The sequence below is a fragment of the Podarcis muralis genome, chromosome 10 (genome assembly GCF_964188315.1).
Source record: "Podarcis muralis chromosome 10, rPodMur119.hap1.1, whole genome shotgun sequence".
NCBI classification, from domain to species: domain Eukaryota; kingdom Metazoa; phylum Chordata; class Lepidosauria; order Squamata; family Lacertidae; genus Podarcis; species Podarcis muralis.
In genome coordinates, this window is record NC_135664.1 from 75,685,550 (window position 1) to 75,704,001 (window position 18,452).

General features: G+C 49.7%; 1 protein-coding gene and 1 pseudogene across 2 annotated transcripts in view; both read right to left on the bottom strand.

Annotated features, from left to right (window-relative positions):
• The window catches only part of LOC144324923 (uncharacterized), a 78,036-nt pseudogene extending 68,559 nt beyond the window's left edge, over window positions 1-9,477 (bottom strand). The window contains exon 1 of the transcript XR_013394491.1: window positions 6,089-9,477. The product of XR_013394491.1 is annotated as an uncharacterized LOC144324923 (transcript). The remainder of the gene's footprint in view (window positions 1-6,088) is intronic.
• LOC114592133 (uncharacterized) overlaps window positions 1-17,542 on the bottom strand; it is a 37,773-nt gene extending 20,231 nt beyond the window's left edge. The window contains 3 exon segments of the mRNA XM_077935568.1: window positions 9,629-11,363; window positions 15,483-15,655; window positions 17,335-17,542. Of these exon segments, the coding sequence (XP_077791694.1) occupies window positions 9,629-11,243 (1,615 nt within the window). The 5' untranslated portion in view covers window positions 11,244-11,363; window positions 15,483-15,655; window positions 17,335-17,542.
• Between the last annotated feature and the right edge of the window lie 910 nt (window positions 17,543-18,452).

Here is an 18,452-nt window from a genome sequence, read left to right on the forward strand (position 1 = left end):
TTCACCAGTGATAGACCTGTTTCTCCCTGAAACCTTTCCTTCTCAGTCGATGTTAAATTCTTCTCCAAAACCATAGTTTTCGATTTGTTCAATTTAAAGCCTGCCACCTGACCAAATTCTTGTATTAATAATAATAATAATAATAATAATTTATTATTTATACCCCGCCCATCTGGCTGGGCCTCCCCAGCCACTCTGGGCGGCTTCCATAAAAACCAAAAATACAGTAAAATCACATGTTAAAAACTTCCCTGAACAGGGCTGCCTTAAGATGTCTTCTGAATGTCAGGTAGTTGTTTATCGCTTTGACATCTGCTGGAAGGGCGTTCCACAGGGCGGGCGCCACTACCGAGAAGGCCCTCTGCCTGGTTCCCTGTAGCTTTGCTTCTCGCAATGAGGGAACCGCCAGAAGGCCCTCGGCGCTGGACCTCAGCGTCCGGGCAGAATGATGGGGGTGGAGACGCTCCTTCAGGTATACTGGACCGAGGCCGTTTAGGGCTTTAAAGGTCAGCACCAACACTTTGAATTGTGCTCGGAAACGTACTGGGAGCCAATGCAGGTCTTTCAAGACCGGTGTTATATGGTCTCGGCGGCCGCCCCCAGTCACCAGTCTAGCTGCCGCATTCTGGATTAATTGTAGTTTCCGAGTCACCTTCAAAGGTAGCCCCACGTAGAGTGCATTGCAGTAGTCCAAGCGGGAGATAACCAGAGCATGCACCACTCTGGCGAGACAGTCCGCAGGCAGATAGGGTCTCAGCCTACGTACCAGATGGAGCTGGTAAACAGCTGCCCTGGACACAGATTTGACCTGTGCCTCCATGGACAGCTGTGAGTCCAAAATGACTCCCAGGCTGCGCACCTGGTCCTTCAGGGGCACAGTTACCCCATTCAGGACCAGGGAATCCTCCACACCTGCCCGCCTCCTGCCCCCCAAAAACAGTACTTCTGTCTTGTCAGGATTCAATCTCAATCTGTTAGCCGCCATCCATCCTCCAACCGCCTCCAGACACTCACGCAGGACCTTCACCGCCTTCACTGGTTCTGATTTAAAAGAGAGGTAGAGCTGGGTATCATCGGCATACTGATGAACACCCAGCCCAAACCTCCTGATGATCTCTCCCAGCGGCTGCATGTAAATGTTGAAAAGCATGGGGGAGAGGACAGAACCCTGAGGCACCCCACAAGTGAGAGCCCAGGGGTCTGAACACTCATCCCCCACCACCACTTTCTGAACACGGCCCAGGAGGAAGGAGCGGAACCACTGTATGACAGTGTCCCCAGCTCCCAGCCCCTCAAGACGGTCCAGAAGGATGCTATGGTCGATGGTATCATACGCCGCTGAGAGATCCAGCAGAACTAGGAAACAGCTCTCACCTTTGTCCCTAGCCCGCCGGAGATCATCAACCAGTGCGACCAAGGCAGTTTCAGTCCCATGATGAGGCCTGAATCCCGACTGGAAGGGATCCAAATGGTCCGCTTCTTCCAGGCGTGCCTGGAGTTGTTCGGCAACCGCTCGCTCAATCACCTTGCCCAGGAATGGAAGATTTGAGACTGGGCGATAATTGGCCATCATGGCCGCATCTAAAGATGGTTTTTTAAGAAGTGGTTTAATAACCGCCTCTTTCAGCGGGTCTGGGAAGGCTCCCTCACGGAGGGAAGCATTCACCACCCCACGAAGCCCATCGCCCAGTCCTTCCCGGCTAGCTTTTATAAGCCAGGATGGGCAAGGATCCAGGAGACAGGTGGTTGGTTTCACTCGTCCAAGCAGCCTGTCCACATCCTCGGAGGTAACAGATTGGAATTGATTCCACTCAACTTGACTAGACAGAACTCTAGCACTCTCCCGCCCCGGCCCTGCTCCCACGGTGGAGTCTACTTCTTCCCGAATCTGAGCGATTTTATCTGCAAAAAACTTTGCAAAATCATTGCAGGAGAACATGTGGCCCGTACTGGGCCCCAATGTTGCAGGTGGTTCCGCTAAATTGTGAACCACCTGAAAAAGTCTCCTGCTGCTGTTTTCTGCAGATGCAATAGAGGCGGTGAAGAAATTCTTCTTCGCCGTCGCTATCGCCACTTGGTAGGCTCGACGTTGAGCTCTAACCTGTGTCCGGTCAGATTCGGAATGAGTTATCCGCCACCGGCGCTCTAGCCGTCTCAACGATTGTTTCATTGCCCTCAGATCCGTGGAAAACCACGGGGCTGTCCGGGCTCCATGCAATCGGAGAGGGCGCTTCGGAGCCAAACAGTCAATAGCCCTGGTTAACTCCACATTCCAGCGGGCCACCAGGGAATCGGCTGAAAGGCCATCAACATGGGATAAAGCATCCCCTACCACTCTCTGGAAACCATTTGGATCCATTAGGTGGCGGGGGCGGACCATCCGAATTGGTCCCACCTCCCTGCAGAGGGGATGGGTCGCAGAGAAGTCCAGTTGCACCAGGAAGTGATCTGACCATGGCACTTCTTTCGTTTCACTTTTACTTAGTGTCAGATCACCAACATCCATAGAGGTAAACACCAGGTCCAAGGCATGTCCACGGCTATGGGTAGGGCCAGACTTATTCAGGGACAGCCCCATGGAGGCCATGCTTTCCACGAAGTCCCGAGCGGCCCCTTGTAAGGTCATGTCGGCATGGATGTTAAAATCCCCTAGGACGACCAAGCTAGGTGTCTCCAGGAGAACATCCGCCACGACCTGAAGCAGCTCGGACAGGGAATCCTTGGTGCAGCGGGGAGGTCGGTACACCAAAAGGAATCCTGTACTGCCCCTATTGCCCAACTTCCAGAACATGCACTCAGAAAACTGGGTCTTCCCAATAGGACGCCTGGTGCAAACTAATGACTTCCTAAAAATCACTGCAACCCCCCCTCCCCGCCCACATGACCTGGGTTGCTGTGCGTAAGAGAAACCTGGTGGACAAGCAGCAGCAAGGACAGGCCCATCTGCTTCATCCAGCCAAGTCTCTGTCACACATGCCAGGTCAAGTCCTCCATCCATGATCACGTCATGGATGGCAGTGGTCTTATGAATCATTGACCTGGCATTGCACAGCAACACTTTCAGGTCATGTGGGTATCCCTTGCTGATTCTAGTATCCATCCGGTCAGGACCAGACCCGGAGGCAGGAATAGTCCTCAGACAACGACTAAACCTGCCCCCTCTGTAATGATAGGGTCTGGTCTTAGCGTAACTCCTCCTCCTACCCGTGATCACTGAGATCAGTTGTCCCAGTGCATCCCCCCCTGTGGAACATGCCCCAGCCATTTTGTGGGCTGGGGCCCACTCCCCGGCAGCCCTGACCCCTCCCCCTAAGAACAAAATAACACCTTAAACAAACAAACAAAATCAATAAAACAATACAAACAAAAAAATGTAAAAATTACAAAAACATCAAAATAATAATAAAAAAATAATTCCCCAAACCCAACCACACATCCATCCCACCCCCACCCCCCACATACAAAAAATCCAAATAATTTTTTTTAAAAAAAACATTTTAAAAACACTCTGTGCCCCTCCGGCAATAACTGTCCTAGTGAGGCCTGTCAGGCCCCGCCCTGGGCCAGATGGTAAGTGGCAGGAAGGAGCAGGGCCCTCAAGCACTCACTCAGGGGAGTCCTCCAAGGCTCTTTTGGTTCTGGGAATTGGCTCCTGTAATGTCAATACTAGGTCATCTGCATAAGCTTTAAGTTTGTAATGTTTAACTCGGAACAGAAATGCTTTTGAGGTGCAACTTCTGTATCAAGCCTGAGAGCCATTCCATGGACTCTGCACCCCTGTTTCTGATGACAGGTGTACATTATCCTCATCCTCAATGAACCAGGCAGAGGAAAAGACAATAAAGATGGAAGCCTGAGAGAGAGGAAAAGGTTTCTGGCTGCTTCCTGGGTGGGATTGCGGAAACCAAGAGTCGCTTCTGAGAAGGCCTCCCCCCTCCCCTCTTCCTCTCGGGATTTCCTCTCCTCTCCAGGGGAACAATGGTTGGACTGGCCAGGTCAGGGGCTTATGGGGTGGGAAGAGGATGGAGATTGCAGGATGGAAGGGTGGGGGGACAGGACCCCCACTTTCCAGGGATCCCTCTCTGGTCGCCTTGAAGGGGGATGTCGATTGCTGGGCGGGAGGGAGAAGCCAAGGCGGCCCCTCCGGAGATTCCCCAAGGAAGCCACGATGGAGACGGCCCCCCCAGACTATCTCCCCTCCCCCAGTGCTGCCCTTCCCTGCCCCGGGAATGCTCCCTCCTACTTCCCCGACCCCCTTCCTCTCTCCCGGGGTCTCCCCTGCACCCAGAGGCCCCCTTGGCTCACCCCTCGCCATGCGCCCCCCCATCTCTCCGTCCCTATCGCCCCCCAAGACGAGCCGGGGAAGGACAGGGGGGTCTCTATCCAGGCGCCTCCCGCACCCCTTAACCCTTTCCTGGCCCGCTTCTCTCCGCGCCCCAGGGAAAGGGGGCCAGGGAGTCCTCGTGGGTGGGCGCCCCACGTCCACCCCTGCGAGGAAAGCAACCTTGGCAGCACGCACGCAGGGATCCAGGCCCCACGGAAGGTGCTTGGGGGAGCTGGCGGGGACTCTGGGTCCTTTTCTCCAGCCTCCCCCCGCCCCCCGCGACTCCTTTACCTCTTTGTCCTCGCTCCCGATCCTCCCTTCCTTTCCTGCAACATCCACGTGGGTGGGGGTGGGGATTTACCTGCCGCCCCTCCTCCCCTTTCCGAAAGCGCGCGGCCCCAGAGCTACGGCGCAGAGAAGAAATCCGAAGTGGAAGCTCCACTTCCAGGAGAAGAAGGGAGGTTGGGGGGGCTCACACCCCCATTCCTTCAGCAGAAGCCGGATTGGAGGAGGAGGAAGGAGGGGTGGGACTTATGGGGGCGGGATCTGGGGTTGTGGGGGCGGAGTGAGAGAAGGAGGTGCCGGGAAGGGAGGGAAAGGATTGAGGGGGCGAGAAGAAGGTTTTCCCCCTCCCCTCTTCCTTCTGGATCAGGAGAGTGGGGGAGGGGCTGATCCCGGAGATCCAGCTGCAACGTGGGGTCCCCCCCCCACAAGTGCAACATCCTCCCCCACCCCACGAGCTTAGATGTTTTAGGTATTGGTGCTGTTCAGGAATGGAGGGGGGCAGCTAAACGACTCCCCCAAATCCCAGCTCCCCACTACAGCCTCTGACTCAGGCCAGGACAAGGACCGTGGACACAGGCACAGTCCATGCACAACAGCCAAGCGGATTCCAAAATCTGAGGGATCCCTTGGACAAAAAACAAGGAGACCAGCCAGGAAGAGGAGAGCAAAAGAGCAGCCAGTCCGCTTGGTCTTGATTGAAGACTGTCTCCACAGGACTCCCACCTGCCACCAGGTGGAACAAGATGGAAACCCCCAACAAAAGAAGACCCCAACTTTTATTAGCTGCTAATCCCCCATGCTACACCCCCAAGACTACATCATGACTACATCATTGACACATCACACAGAGGAGGGGTTCAGGGAGAAGAAGAAGAAGAGTTTGGATTTGATATCTGGCTTTATCACTACCCAAAGGAGTCTCAAAGCGGCTAACATTCTCCTTTCCCCTCCTCCCCCACAACAAACACTCTGTGAGGTGAGTGGGGCTGAGAGACCTCAGAGAAGTGTGACTTCTCTGAAGGAGGAGGAGTTGTGGTGGTAACCTGAGGGTCTTCTCACCTGTCCGGTTCCTCCTTTCCCCTCCCCATGATTACATTCCTGAGGACAAAGGGGAGTTCACTGTTTCCTGTCCCCAGAGGGAAGGGCTGGTCACTGTCCTGTGTTTCAGTCCCTACTGAATCCCCATCCCAAAGTCCCTACTGAATCCCCATCCCAAAGAAGGGCAGTGCCAAAGAATGCTCCACCTGTTCAGGGATGCAGGAGAGTATATATTATCTGATTATATCCTTATCCAACTTGTGTTAACAAGTTTCCAATATCAGCAGAGTAAAACATTCCCCTTTATTTTAAGTTTGCAACGGCAGCGTTTGCTCAGTCTCGCTTAAGCCTCTATAATAACTATTCTATTTCCCCTTATTCCCTCATAAAATATAAGAGACGACACAGTCTTTTACAAAAGTATAAAAAGAGTTTACTCACATTCTGTTCACAATCACATCCCAGAAGGCAGACTTAGGCTTAATGAAGTAATATACATTTGGAGTCTATCTTATAATAAGACAGTCCCTGTCTCCTCTCTTGGCTGGGAGCCAAGAGGGCATCATTAGCTTAGTAGATGTTGCTTCTTCGAAGGAAGAGAGGCAAGAGAGAGATGGCTGCCCCTGCCCTGTACTTTTATCATTACCTGCACAGGTGAGGCCACACCCACCTCTAGTCACATGCAGAGGAAGTCTGTCCCAGCCCAGAGGGAAACAGGAAGTTTACCTGCTGGCTGGACAAACATCCCTCCCCATGTCTAAACATGTACACTCTAGGAATGTTGTAATTGACTGCTCTTGTGTTTCACATCCCACACCACCTACCACACAATTGCGCTCATTTCACACACTAGCAAGGTTATGCTTAAAATGCTACAAGGCAGGCTTAAGCAGTATGTGGACCGAGAACTTCCAGAAGGGCAAGCTGGATTTCGAAGGGACAGAGGAAGCAGAGACCAAATTGGAAACATGCCCTGGATTATAGAGAAAGCTAGAAAACATTTACTTCTGCTTCATTGACCATACAAAATCCTTTGACTGTGTCGACCACAGCAACCTATGGTGAGTTCTTAAAGAAATGGGAGTGCCTGATCACCTCATCTGTCTCCTGAGAAATCTCCATGTTGGACAAGAAGCTACAGTTTGTACTGGATATGGAACAACAAAATTGGGAAAGGAGGACGGTATATTGTCTCCCTGCTTATTTAAAGTAAATGCAGAATTTGTCATGTGAAAGGCTGGACTGGATGAATCATGTAAATAAAAAATTTAAGGTCTTATATATATAATAAATGCTCATAAATGTACCAAGCAAGCACATACATAGATATGTAGACCACATGTCTGGAGCAGCACAGGAAGACCGTCCTGAAACCATTTAGACTCCCAAACTGACCAAATGTTTACTCTGCAAGGAGGGAGGAGGTGAGGGAACCTTCCCATTGTCTCAGGAATTGGGAAATCACCATCTCAAAGGAATGGCCAGACTACCAGGAAAGGGAATCTGATAAGGCATTATCAGATAACCTGGCAGACAGGAAAAATGACAACATTCAAATTTCTGTTGTAGACCACCTTTTCTGTGATGTAGGTATGATGTATGTGGGGGTGGTCTTGAGCTCCAGGGCAGGGAATTTAAAATGTCTATATAAAGGCAGGCACACCTTTGTTCTGGGTCCTCCTCCTTTTCTGCGTGTGAGGGGAGCACCCTGTTGCAACACATCAATAGAGATCAGACTTACTAGCTGCTTTGCTTCTCAATAGTCTCTGGTTGCCTCTGTTGTTTTCTCCTACCGATGGAGAACCTACAAGGGACTCTATAAAGGGCTCTTGTGTCCCCCATAAGGGAAGAAGGGCAGCTTTTGTTTACAACAGATGGCACCCCAGATGGGACTTTCGGTTGCCCGGATTCAAGGGGGGGCAAGGAAGGACTGGTGATCCAGCGCGCACCAGACCATTTGCCAGAAGGAGCCACCAGTCCTCTAGTGACCCCAGGGTCTGGAAAGAAGTATAGTTCCAGGGGGGCTAACCAGAGGAAGCAACGCTTGATCAGGCCGGCCACAAAATGATTTATTTTTTAAAATAATTTTTATTGATTTAAATTACAAACATATATAAAGAATTTGCAATCTCATACTGCAAAAAAGAAAATTAAAGAAAAAACAATTAAGAAAAAAGGATAGAAGAAAATACAGAAAAACAAAGAAGAAAAAGCAGATTTATGTGCATGAAAGAACTTAATCTTCCTAATTAAATAAAAAAGACTTCTGACAAAACGAGTCTTCCAATCATTCTCATTGTACTGTTTATACTGCCGTTGTTTTCCCCGCAGTTTTATATTCTTTAATATTGTTCCCGTCTACTCCACAAACACTATTTGTTGTGTTTACAAGTATCACTCAAGTGCTGCTAATATGGTGTGGTTGGTACAATATGACCTTATATAATCCTTAAATAATCTCCCTTCTCCAAGTATTTTCTGGTTCAATACTCCTCTAACTCTTCCTGTCAGTTTTGCTAGTTGTAAATATTCTAACATGAGTATATGGCTTCTCTTGGTGATGTCCACAAGGGTATTTTTGGCTCAAGTATTCCTTTATATTTATTCCAGATTTTATTTCACGTGGCTCAAAAATCCCCTGTGGACCTTCACTTTTTTGTATATTAAAGAAGCGTGCCATCCAGACCGATTCTCGTGGCCTTCCAAGTCTAAGAGGTCCGTATCTTTTAGTGTCATCCAGTCTTTTATCCAAACCAATCCTGCCGCCGCATGGTAAATTCCAAATCTGGCAATGCAAAACCTCCTCTCTCCTTTTGAGAGTCTCCAGGCCCCCTCCTCTCCTCCCTCTGAGCCTGAACTGCTCTCTGCCCCAGGCTCTTCCCGCTCACCAAACCCTGTTTCCTCCTCAGCTTGCAACATCTCCCCTTCCGGTCTGCTACATTTTCTCCCTCTTTCTACTCATTGTCATCCCACCACCAGTCCCCCGGATTTGAGCCTTCTTCCCTTGTTGGTCCCCCAGCTGGTGCCTCCCCCCCCTCACCAGCCAGTCCATGACAACAACAGCAGCCACAGCACTGTGGTCCTCTGGTAGGAAAACTCCTGAGAAGCATGATTGAAGCAAAACTTCTGGGACCATCTTCCTCAAACCCCAAAATGAGCAGGAGCTCTGGGGTTGCCCCATGGAGTTCATGAATGAAGGTGGGCCCCCCAGGAGACTTTCCTGGTACCTGCAGCCCCTCCTTCCCCCTCTTGAAATTAGGCTTGGGGGAAGATCTCCCATTCAATTTCAGTATTTCTAGTTTTCTTCAGAACCCGCAGGGCAGGAGGCAGCGATGAAGTTCTGGTGAAGAAGCAGTGCTTGGAGATCATGCAGTGGGGGGGGGGGGGGACAGAGTTTCGTGTAAAAACCAAAGGTACTTTCATCTAAAATTATACTCACCATTGTGAGATGTTGCCCTATTTCATAATTATACAGTTTTACATATAAACACCAGAACTTCACGTATAGCTCATGCTTTTAGGAATGATTTCCAGCTGAGTTTATTGCTCAGAGTGGACTCTGAGAGGAAGACATCCCACACTCCATACATCTAAATGGGTCCTCCCATGTGAGAGTCCCTGGATGTTCCTTAAATAAAGGTAAAAATAAAGGGACCCCTGACCATTAGGTCCAGTCAAGGACAACTCTGGGGTTGCGGCGCTCATCTTGCTTTACTGGCCGAGGATGCCAGCGTACAGGTTCCGGCTCACGTGGCCAGCATGACTAAGCCGCTTCTGGCGAACCAGAGCAGTGCACGGAAATGCCGTTTACCTTCCCGCCGGAGCGGTACCTATTTATTTACTTACACTTTGACTGATATTTACCGTATATGGTTTGTCTTTTGTGTGAGTCTGTTGATATAAATCAAGGGTTCCACCCTGACTGAAGCTCCTTCTACAGTCCATACCCTTAAATGGTTTCTCCCGTGTGTGTCCGTTGATGTCCTCTAAGTTTTCCACTCTGATTGAAGCTCTTTCCACACTCCATACATTTAAATGGTTTCTCCCCTGTGTGAGTCCGTTGATGGTTCCTAAGGTCTCCACTCTGACTGAAGCTCTTACCACACTCCATACATTTATATGGTTTCTCCCCTGTGTGAGTCCGTTGATGGTTCCTAAGGCTTCCATTTTCACTAAAGCTCTTTCCACACTCGATACATTTAAATGGTTTCTCCCCTGTGTGAGTCCGTAGATGATTTCTAAGGCTTCCACTTTCACTAAAGCTCTTTCCACACTCGATACATTTAAATGGTTTCTCCCCTGTGTGAGTCCGTAGATGATTTCTAAGGTCTCCACTCTGATTGAAGCTCTTTCCACACTCCATGCATTTAAATGGTTTCTCCCCTGTGTGAATCCGTTGATGTGTTGTAAGGCTTCCACTAAAACTAAAGCTCTTTCCACACTCAATACATTGAAATGGTTTCTCCCCTGTGTGAGTCCGTTGATGTGATCTAAGGACTCTACTCTGACTGAAGTCCTTTCCACACTCCATGCATTTAAATGGTTTCTCCCCTGTGTGAGTCCGTTGATGTTTTCTAAGGCTTCCACTATCACTAAAGCTCTTTGCACACTCGATACATTTATATGGTTTCTCCCCTGTGTGAGTCCGTTGATGTTGTCTAAGGCTTCCACTAAAACTAAAGCTCTTTCCACACTCGATACATTGAAATGGTTTCTCCCCTGTGTGAGTCCGTTGATGATTTCTAAGGTATCCTCTGTTACTAAAGCTCTTTCCACACTCAATACATTTATTTGGTTTCTCCCCTCTGTGAGTCCGTTGATGTGTACTAAGGCATCCTCTGTTACTAAAGCTCTTACCACACTCCATACATTTATATGGTTTCTCCCCTGTGTGAGTCCGTTGATGGTTCCTAAGGCTTCCATTTTCACTAAAGCTCTTTCCACACTCGATACATTTAAATGGTTTCTCCCCTGTGTGAGTCCGTTGATGTTTTCTAAGGTTTCCACTCTGACTGAAGCTCTTTCCACACTCCATGCATTTAAATGGTTTCTCCCCTGTGTGAGTCAGTTGATGTGATCTAAGGTGTTCACTCTTACTGAAGTCCTTTCCACACGCCATGCATTTAAATGGTTTCTCCCCTGTGTGAGTCCGTTGATGTGTTGTAAGGCTTCCACTAAAACTAAAGCTCTTTCCACACTCCATGCATTCAAATGGTTTCTCCCCTGTGTGAGTCCGTTGATGTGCTGTAAGGCTTCCACTAAAACTAAAGCTCTTTCCACACTCGATACATTGAAATGGTTTCTCCCCTGTGTGAGTCCGTTGATGATTTCTAAGGTTTCCACTCTGATTGAAGCTCTTTCCACACTCCATGCATTTAAATGGTTTCTCCCCTGTGTGTGTCCGTTGATGTTTACTAAGGCTTCCATTATGACTGAAGTTCTTCCCACACTCCCTGCACATAAAACGTTTTCTCTCTGTGTGAGCCTGCTGGTGTGTTGTAAGTTTTGCATTGAAAGAGAAGCTCTTTCTGCACTCCATACCTTTAAATGGGTTTTTTCCTTTTTGTGTTCGTTGATGTGAACTATGTGTGCTCATTCAGTGAAGCATTCCACATTTCACACATTTTAATGGCTATTCCTAATGAATGAAAGGTGCCCTGTCCCCTGCAATTCTGTCTTCTCCATCACCTTTTTCAGAGTGGGCAGAAAGGAAATCCTGTTTGGGTTTCAGGAAAGAGAACACAGGAAAAAAAAGGGCTCATCAGTCGCCATTAGCACCTTCTCTTATTTCAACATCTCCTACATTCTCCCATGTCCTCCCCATGTTCCCAATTTTTAGGAAATGAAAATGGTATGATGTCTAATGGTAGTAATGCATCAGCAACCTTTCATAATCCTCAATCATCTTTAATAACACAGAATGATCTTGGAATACCGTTGTCCTGTGGGACTGCCGTTCAAATCAAGTGGTTGCCCCCATTTCCACCTCTAGATCTTCATGAATCACCTGCACAGTCCCACTGACCTCAGGAGGTCCATATGGACACATTTTGGGAGACCCAGGCCTTCATCTCTTCCAGGGACTGTGGTCTGGGTCAGTCAGAGAACTAGTGACAAGGCTTGGTGCTTGGGGTCAGCTGAATGGGTGCTCAGGGAAGCTCCTGTGGAGATGGAGATGGACCTCTGTCTAAATGCCTCACATTGCATGGAGAGAGTGGGAGAAGCAGAAGGAAAGCAGCTGGCAAATGGGAATCCCAGGAGTACCCTTCTGAGGAAAACCCCCACCCCAACCTCCCATGATATATAAGGGTCTGGTGACATCTGTTTCAGTGTATCTGAAGAAGTGTGCATGCACACGAAAGGAGTACAACCTGTTTTGGTATGCTCAGGGTTTTACTGTGAGTTACATTTTTGCTATTTTTTGGATCCTGTTATGCTTATTTGTCTTCAGTACAGTCATACCTCATGTTACGTTTGCTTCAGGTTGTGCGTTTCTGTCTTGTGTCCCGTGACAACCCAATTATTTATGGGTTTTGCCGCTCGCGCATGCACAGACGTGCAAAATGATGTCACATGCATTCGCAGCAGTGAATCGTGACCTGCACATGTGCAGACATGGTTTGTGTTCTGCCCATGTTGCAAATGGGCCTCCGGAACGGATCCCGTTCGCAACCAGAGGTACTACTGTAATAGATTTCTCAGCTAATTATGCATGGAACTTGCTCTGGAGATCGTTATGGAGGAACAAGATCTGCAACCTTAAGCCATAAACAGCCTCGGCCCTGTGGACCTGAAGGAGCGTCTCCACCCCCATCACTCAGTCTGGACAGAGAGGTCCTCCTCCGAGGGTCTTCTACTGGTTCCCTTGCTGGCGGAAGTGAAGTTCCAGGGAACCAGACAGAGGGCCTCCTGCCCCATGGAATGCCCTCCCTTCAGAGGGCAAGGAAATGGGCAACTCTCTGACATTTCCGGGTTAGCGCCATCGGCGAATGGCGGAGTTCCTCCGACCGGAGGAACTAGCTCCGTGAAAACTGGGTCTTCCCGCCGCGGCGAAGGCGGGGACCCGCTAGAAATCCCAGGCGGAGGAAGCCTGGGAACGTAGGGTTCGGCAGGGCACCAGGAGCGCCCCCCCTACTCACTGGGAACCTCTTTTTGGGGCGCCGGAGCGAAGTGGGGTGAGCTGCGCAGTGCTGCGAACTTATTGCTACTTTCACGGAGTGAAGCCACACAGCCATTGCCGGTGAGCGCTGACTTTTTCTTGTGGACAATTGGATTTAAAACGAGTACCCATGAGTAGAAACGGAAAATTGGATCAAGAAATATCTTAATTTGGCATCAAAGCGGGAAGGCTCAAAACAGGAAGTCCACCTTCCGCTTTTTGTATATAGTCTAAAGCAAAAACCGCGTAAGCTAAAGCCAGGAAAGTCGTTAAAAAAGTCTTAATTTCCTTCATTTATAATTACTGAAACCCCCTTGGAAGTAGGAGAAAAAGGGGGAGGGACTTTGTTTAACCCCTGCAGGAGAGGGAGTGAAGAAAGATAAGTTTCCACCGTCTCTAACCTGGGAACGGGGTGTCAGAGACAGAAATAGTCGGAGAGGTTCATTGACTGTGAATGGAATATTTTGACAGATAACTAAAGAAGAAAAATAAACTGATTCCAATGTTGCCTTTTGCATTCTAATGAAACAAAATATCTGAAAAATGAAAGTAATTTTCTTTTGCTGGACTTGCCTTAAAGAAATGGATACAAATAGAAATTGTCTCCTCTAGAGGGAGCCTGTTAAATTGCTGCTACAGTCTACTTGAGGACTCAACAGCTGTCAGATTAAGATCGTGGGACCAGACTTGTTTGACCTTGACTAAGTATGAGCTGGAAGGAAGTTTGGGTGCTTGCTTTGTGCAAGACAAATGCCTTGCTGGAACAGATGCATGAAAAGATGGATTTGATGAATGAGAAAATGGACTTGATGACTGTTGTGGTTAATAACTGTGGACAAGTAGGGAATATTGAGACAGAAACCATTCAAGGACCGACCTATGAACCTGTATTGACTGGGCAAGTGCAGAAGATAATGGAGGAGGATGCGGTCGCACCTCAAACTATACAAATGGAGAGACCCGAGGCCCTACAGGAGCATAAGCCGCTGTTATGGAAGATTGAAGTTGGAGTGGGCCAGGGGGAGTCTGGAGCTGAGGAGCTTCTTAATTTGGGAGAGACTCTGAAATATGCTTTTAAATACCTTTTGGAGTACACCGATGACTGTGGGGAGTGGGCGGTTTTGATGAAGGGAGACGGAGACAATTTTGGATTGGAATCCCCCAGAGATCTGCTCTCCAACGAGAAAGGGAAGAAATTAAGAAAGAGACCAAAAAAGACAAGGAAAAGGGCAAGTATAAACAAAAAGAAGATTTGCAGAAGGGGCATGGAAGAGACTTAAGGGCCTCGGACAGAAGACTTCCAGGTTGATGGACTAGATGGAATGGACAGTAAGGACTGACACGACCCGGGACCAGGAAGAAGAGACGCTGGATGAAGATTGGAAGAAAATTTATAAAGAAACTTTTTTATTTGGGGAATTAGTTTAAAATGAATGAATATTAGGGAAAATGTTGGAATGAATATATATGACTCTAGCAGAAATGACATCAGGAGTTATGGATAACTGAGTATTAAGTTTTAAGCCTTAAGGCACTTTATGGTAAGACAAGGTTAAATAAATTAAGGTAATTTGAATAACAGAATATGGGGAAAGATGGAAAGGATCTGTTGAGCCAACTAATAGGTTAAATTGATAAGATAAATTATTTAACAAAAATTGAGAAAGATGGAAAGAATTTGCTGAAATAATCTAACTAAACTAGAATACAAAAAGGGAGGTGTGAGGAGGTCAACGAAACAAGCAAATGGAAGTTGGAGATATGTAATCTGGGATTTGTGTCTTTTTTTTCCTCCCCCCCCCCCTTTTTGTCATATTGTTGTATTGGTTTTTATGTTTTTGCGTTTTGCTTTCTTTCTATTTTTATGTATTGCAGTTGTTCTTTATTCTTTATTCTTTTTCTTGTAACTCTGAAATTATTAATAAATGTTTTTGTGTTTTTTTAAAAAAGAGACATTTAGAAGACAGCTGCATTGGGATGTTTTTAATGTTTGATGTTTTACTATCTTTTTTATGTACTTTAAGCTCCCCGGAGTGGCTGGGGAAACCCAACCAGATGGGCAGGCTATAAATACAGTGGTGCCTCACAAGACGAAATTAATTCATTCCGTGAGTTTTGTCGTCTTGTGATTTTTTTCGTCTTGCGAAGCACGGTGTCAGAAAAGTTTTGGAAAAGTTTCAAAAATCACCAAAGTCTTCAAAAACCTCAAAAAAGGCTAGCACACCGCGTTCTATGAGTTGCTCCTCGAAGTCAAGTCGCAACTGTATTAACGGTGTTAAGAAAAAGGAAACAAACTTGCAAGACATTTCCGTCTTGCGAAGCAAGCCCATAGGGAAATTCGTCTTGCGAAGCAGCTCAAAAAACCAAAAACCCTTTCGTCTTGCAAGTTTTCCGTCTTGCGAGGCATTCGTCTTGCGAGGTACCACTGCAATTATTCTTATCATCCCCCTGAGCACGGCCTTGGCTGGGGAGGGTGGGGTATAAATAAAACTTTATTTTTATCATCATCATCATCATCTTGTGATTTTTTTAAAGTTATTTTGGAATTTGTACTGCAATATCAGCTCACGAAATGTTATGGGTGGAGAAAATCACAGGGTTGCCATAAATTATAATCCCACCCACAAACTCTCATTCACATACAGTGTGTAAATTTGGGAAGGTCACACACCTCACCTGTGCTAATACTGGCAGTCTTTGGCCTGCACAGGCACACCCGGTGTGTAGAGCCTCCAGCCCCAGGCACTGTCTATCCTGAAAATGGGTCCTTTGACTGGGAAGATTCATGCAGTCGCTGTCATCGGATGCTGATGGGTTGTATCTCAGCTTGTCAGTCACTCTGACATTGCCTACAAAGAATAACAGGAACAGAAATGCTTTTGAGGTGCAACTTCTGTATCAATCCTGAGAGCCATTCCATGGACTCTGCACCCGTTTCTGATGACAGATGTACATTATCCTCATCCTCAGTGGAAAAGACAATAAAGATGGAAGCCTGAGAGAGAGGAAAAGGTTTCTGGCTGCTTCCTGGGTGGGATTGCGGAAACCAATAGCCGCTCCCCTCTTCCTCTGGGGATTTCCTCTCCTCTCCAGGGGGACCAGTGGTTGGACTGGGCAGAATGGCTGTGTCTGGACAGGGCAGGGGCTTATGGGGCAGGAAGAGGATGGAGGTTGCAGGATGGAAGGGTGGGGGGGACAGGACCCCCACTTTCCAGGGATCCCTCTCTGGTCTCCTTGAAGGGTGGGGTGTCGATTGCTGGGCGGGAGGGGAAAGCCAAGGCGGCCCCTCCGGAGAGTCCCCAAGGAAGCCACGATGGAGACGTCCCCCCCAAGGACTGGTCTTCCTGCCCCCACCCCCGTATTCTGAGTTTCCTTGCCACGGGGGTGCCCCCTCCTCCCCCCGCCCTTGCCCCCCCCATCCCTGAGTCTCCCCTGCACCCAGAGTCCCCTTGGCTCACCCCTCGCCAGGCGCGACCCATCTCTCCGTCCCTATTGCCCCCCAACAGGAGCAGGGGAGGGGACAGGGGGGGGGTCTCTGTCCTGGCTTCTCTCCGCGCCCCAGGGATACCTGCGCAAGGAAAACGGGGCCAGGGAGTCCTCGTGGGTGGGCGCCCCATCTCCGCCCCTCGCAGCACGCGTGCCGGAATCTAGGCCCCACGGAAGGCACTTGGGGGAGCTGGAGGGGTCTCTGGGTCCTTTGCTCCCCTCTCCGCCCCCCGCCTCCCCTTTACCTCTCTGTCCTCGCTCCCGATTCTCCTTTCCTTTCCTGCAACATCCTTTCCGAAAGCGCGCCCCCCTAGAGCTACGGAGCAGAGAAGAAATCCGAAGTGGAAGCTCCACCTCCGGGAGAAGGTTGGGAGGGGGCTCACCCCCCCTTCCTTCAGCAGAAGCCGGATTGGAGGAGGAGGAAGGAGGGGTGGGACTTATGGGGGCGGGATCTGGGGTTGTGGGGGCGGGGTGAGAGAAGGAGGTGCCGGGAGGGGAGGGAAAGGATTGAGGGGAGAGGAAGGACCCCACTTTCCAGGGATCCCTCTCTGGTCGCCTTGAAGGGGGGGGCATTCCTGGGCGGGAGGGAGAAGCCAAGGCGGCCCCTCCGGATAGTCCCCAAGGAAGCCACGATGGAGACGCCCCCCCAGACAATCTCCCCTCCCCCAATGCTGCCCTTCCCTGCCCCGGGAATGCTCCCCCTACCTCCCCCGGCCCTGGCCCCTCTCCCATCCCGGAGTCTCCCCTGCACCCAGAGCCCCCTTGGCTCATCCCTCGCCAGGCGCAACCCATCTCTCCGTCCCTATTGCCCCCCAACGGGAGCAGGGGAGGGGACAGGGGGTCTCTATCCTGGCTTCTCTCCGCCCCCTAGGGATGCCTGCGCGGGGGAAAGGGGGCCAGGGAGTCCTCGTGGGTGGGCGCCCCATCTCCGCCCCTTCGCAGCAGGCGTGCCGGGATCCAGGCCCCACGGAAGGCGCTTGGGGGGAGCTGGAGGGGTCTCTGGGTCCTTTGCTCCCCTCCCCCCCCCCCGCGACCCCTTTACTTCTTTGTCCTCCCTCCCGATTCTCCTTTCCTGCAACATCCGCGGGGGGGGGGGGTCTCCTGCCTCCTCCCTCCCCTTTCCGAAAGCGCCCCCCCTAGAGCCACGGGGCGGAGCAGCAATCCGGAGTGGAAGCTCCACTTCTGGGAGAAGCAGGCAGGGTGGGAGGGGGCTCACCCCCCCATTCCTTCAGCAGAAGCCGGATTGGAGGAGGAGGAGGAAGGGGTGGGATGTTTGGGGGCGGGATCTGGGGTTGTGGGGGCGGGGTGAGAGGAGGATGTTCCGGGAGGGGAGGGAAAGAATTGGGGGGGGGAGATGAAGGTTTCCCCCCTCCCCTCTTCCTTCTGGGAACAGGAGAGCGGGGGAGGGGCTGATCCCGGCGATCCAGCTGCAAAGAGGGGTCCCGTCCCCCTACAAGGTTTGCATTGCAAAATGCTTCCCTCCCCCAGATGGTGTGTTTACCATCTGACATTATCCCCTGGGTCCAAAGCCCCTCTCCCCTCAGTCGCACAAGAACAACACACACATCGATTAAATACAGGAAAAGACTGTCTCTGCATTTTATGAATGGGATTTATGGACTCTGTGTTTTATGAATGGGATTTATGAATAACTGAAGCTCACCAATCAAGAGTGCTATGTTTTGACAGCTAGCCAATGGGGGAATCCGTAGGCGGCTGAAACTCTCTGCAAACCAGCCATTCAGCTCAGCCTTTGCACGGTTGTCTCAGCGCCCTCCTGCTGCTCAGACTATGGGCAAAGTATATGAAATGTATCCATTTTGGTTTCGATTGCCTAAAGCTGCTACACTGCTACAAAGATTGTGTCTGAATGTATCCTTTCAGCTTGACAGCTCAGGGAAAGATACCTAACTTTGCAAATTCATATAATATCCATTCTTTAACCAATTCTTCCCATTCCAACGCCATTTTAAGGTGAATTTAGGCTTCATCCTCCTCCATAACCCTGGAAGGGGATAGTCACGTAGGCAGCGAGATCAGGGCCTCCTGCCATAATCCCCTGAGCGTGAGAGCATGTACACTTCGCCCCACCCAGGGAGTGACCAAGGGGCGACAAGGGGCTGCCCCACAGAGGCAGCTGGCCAAGCCATCTCAGCCCAT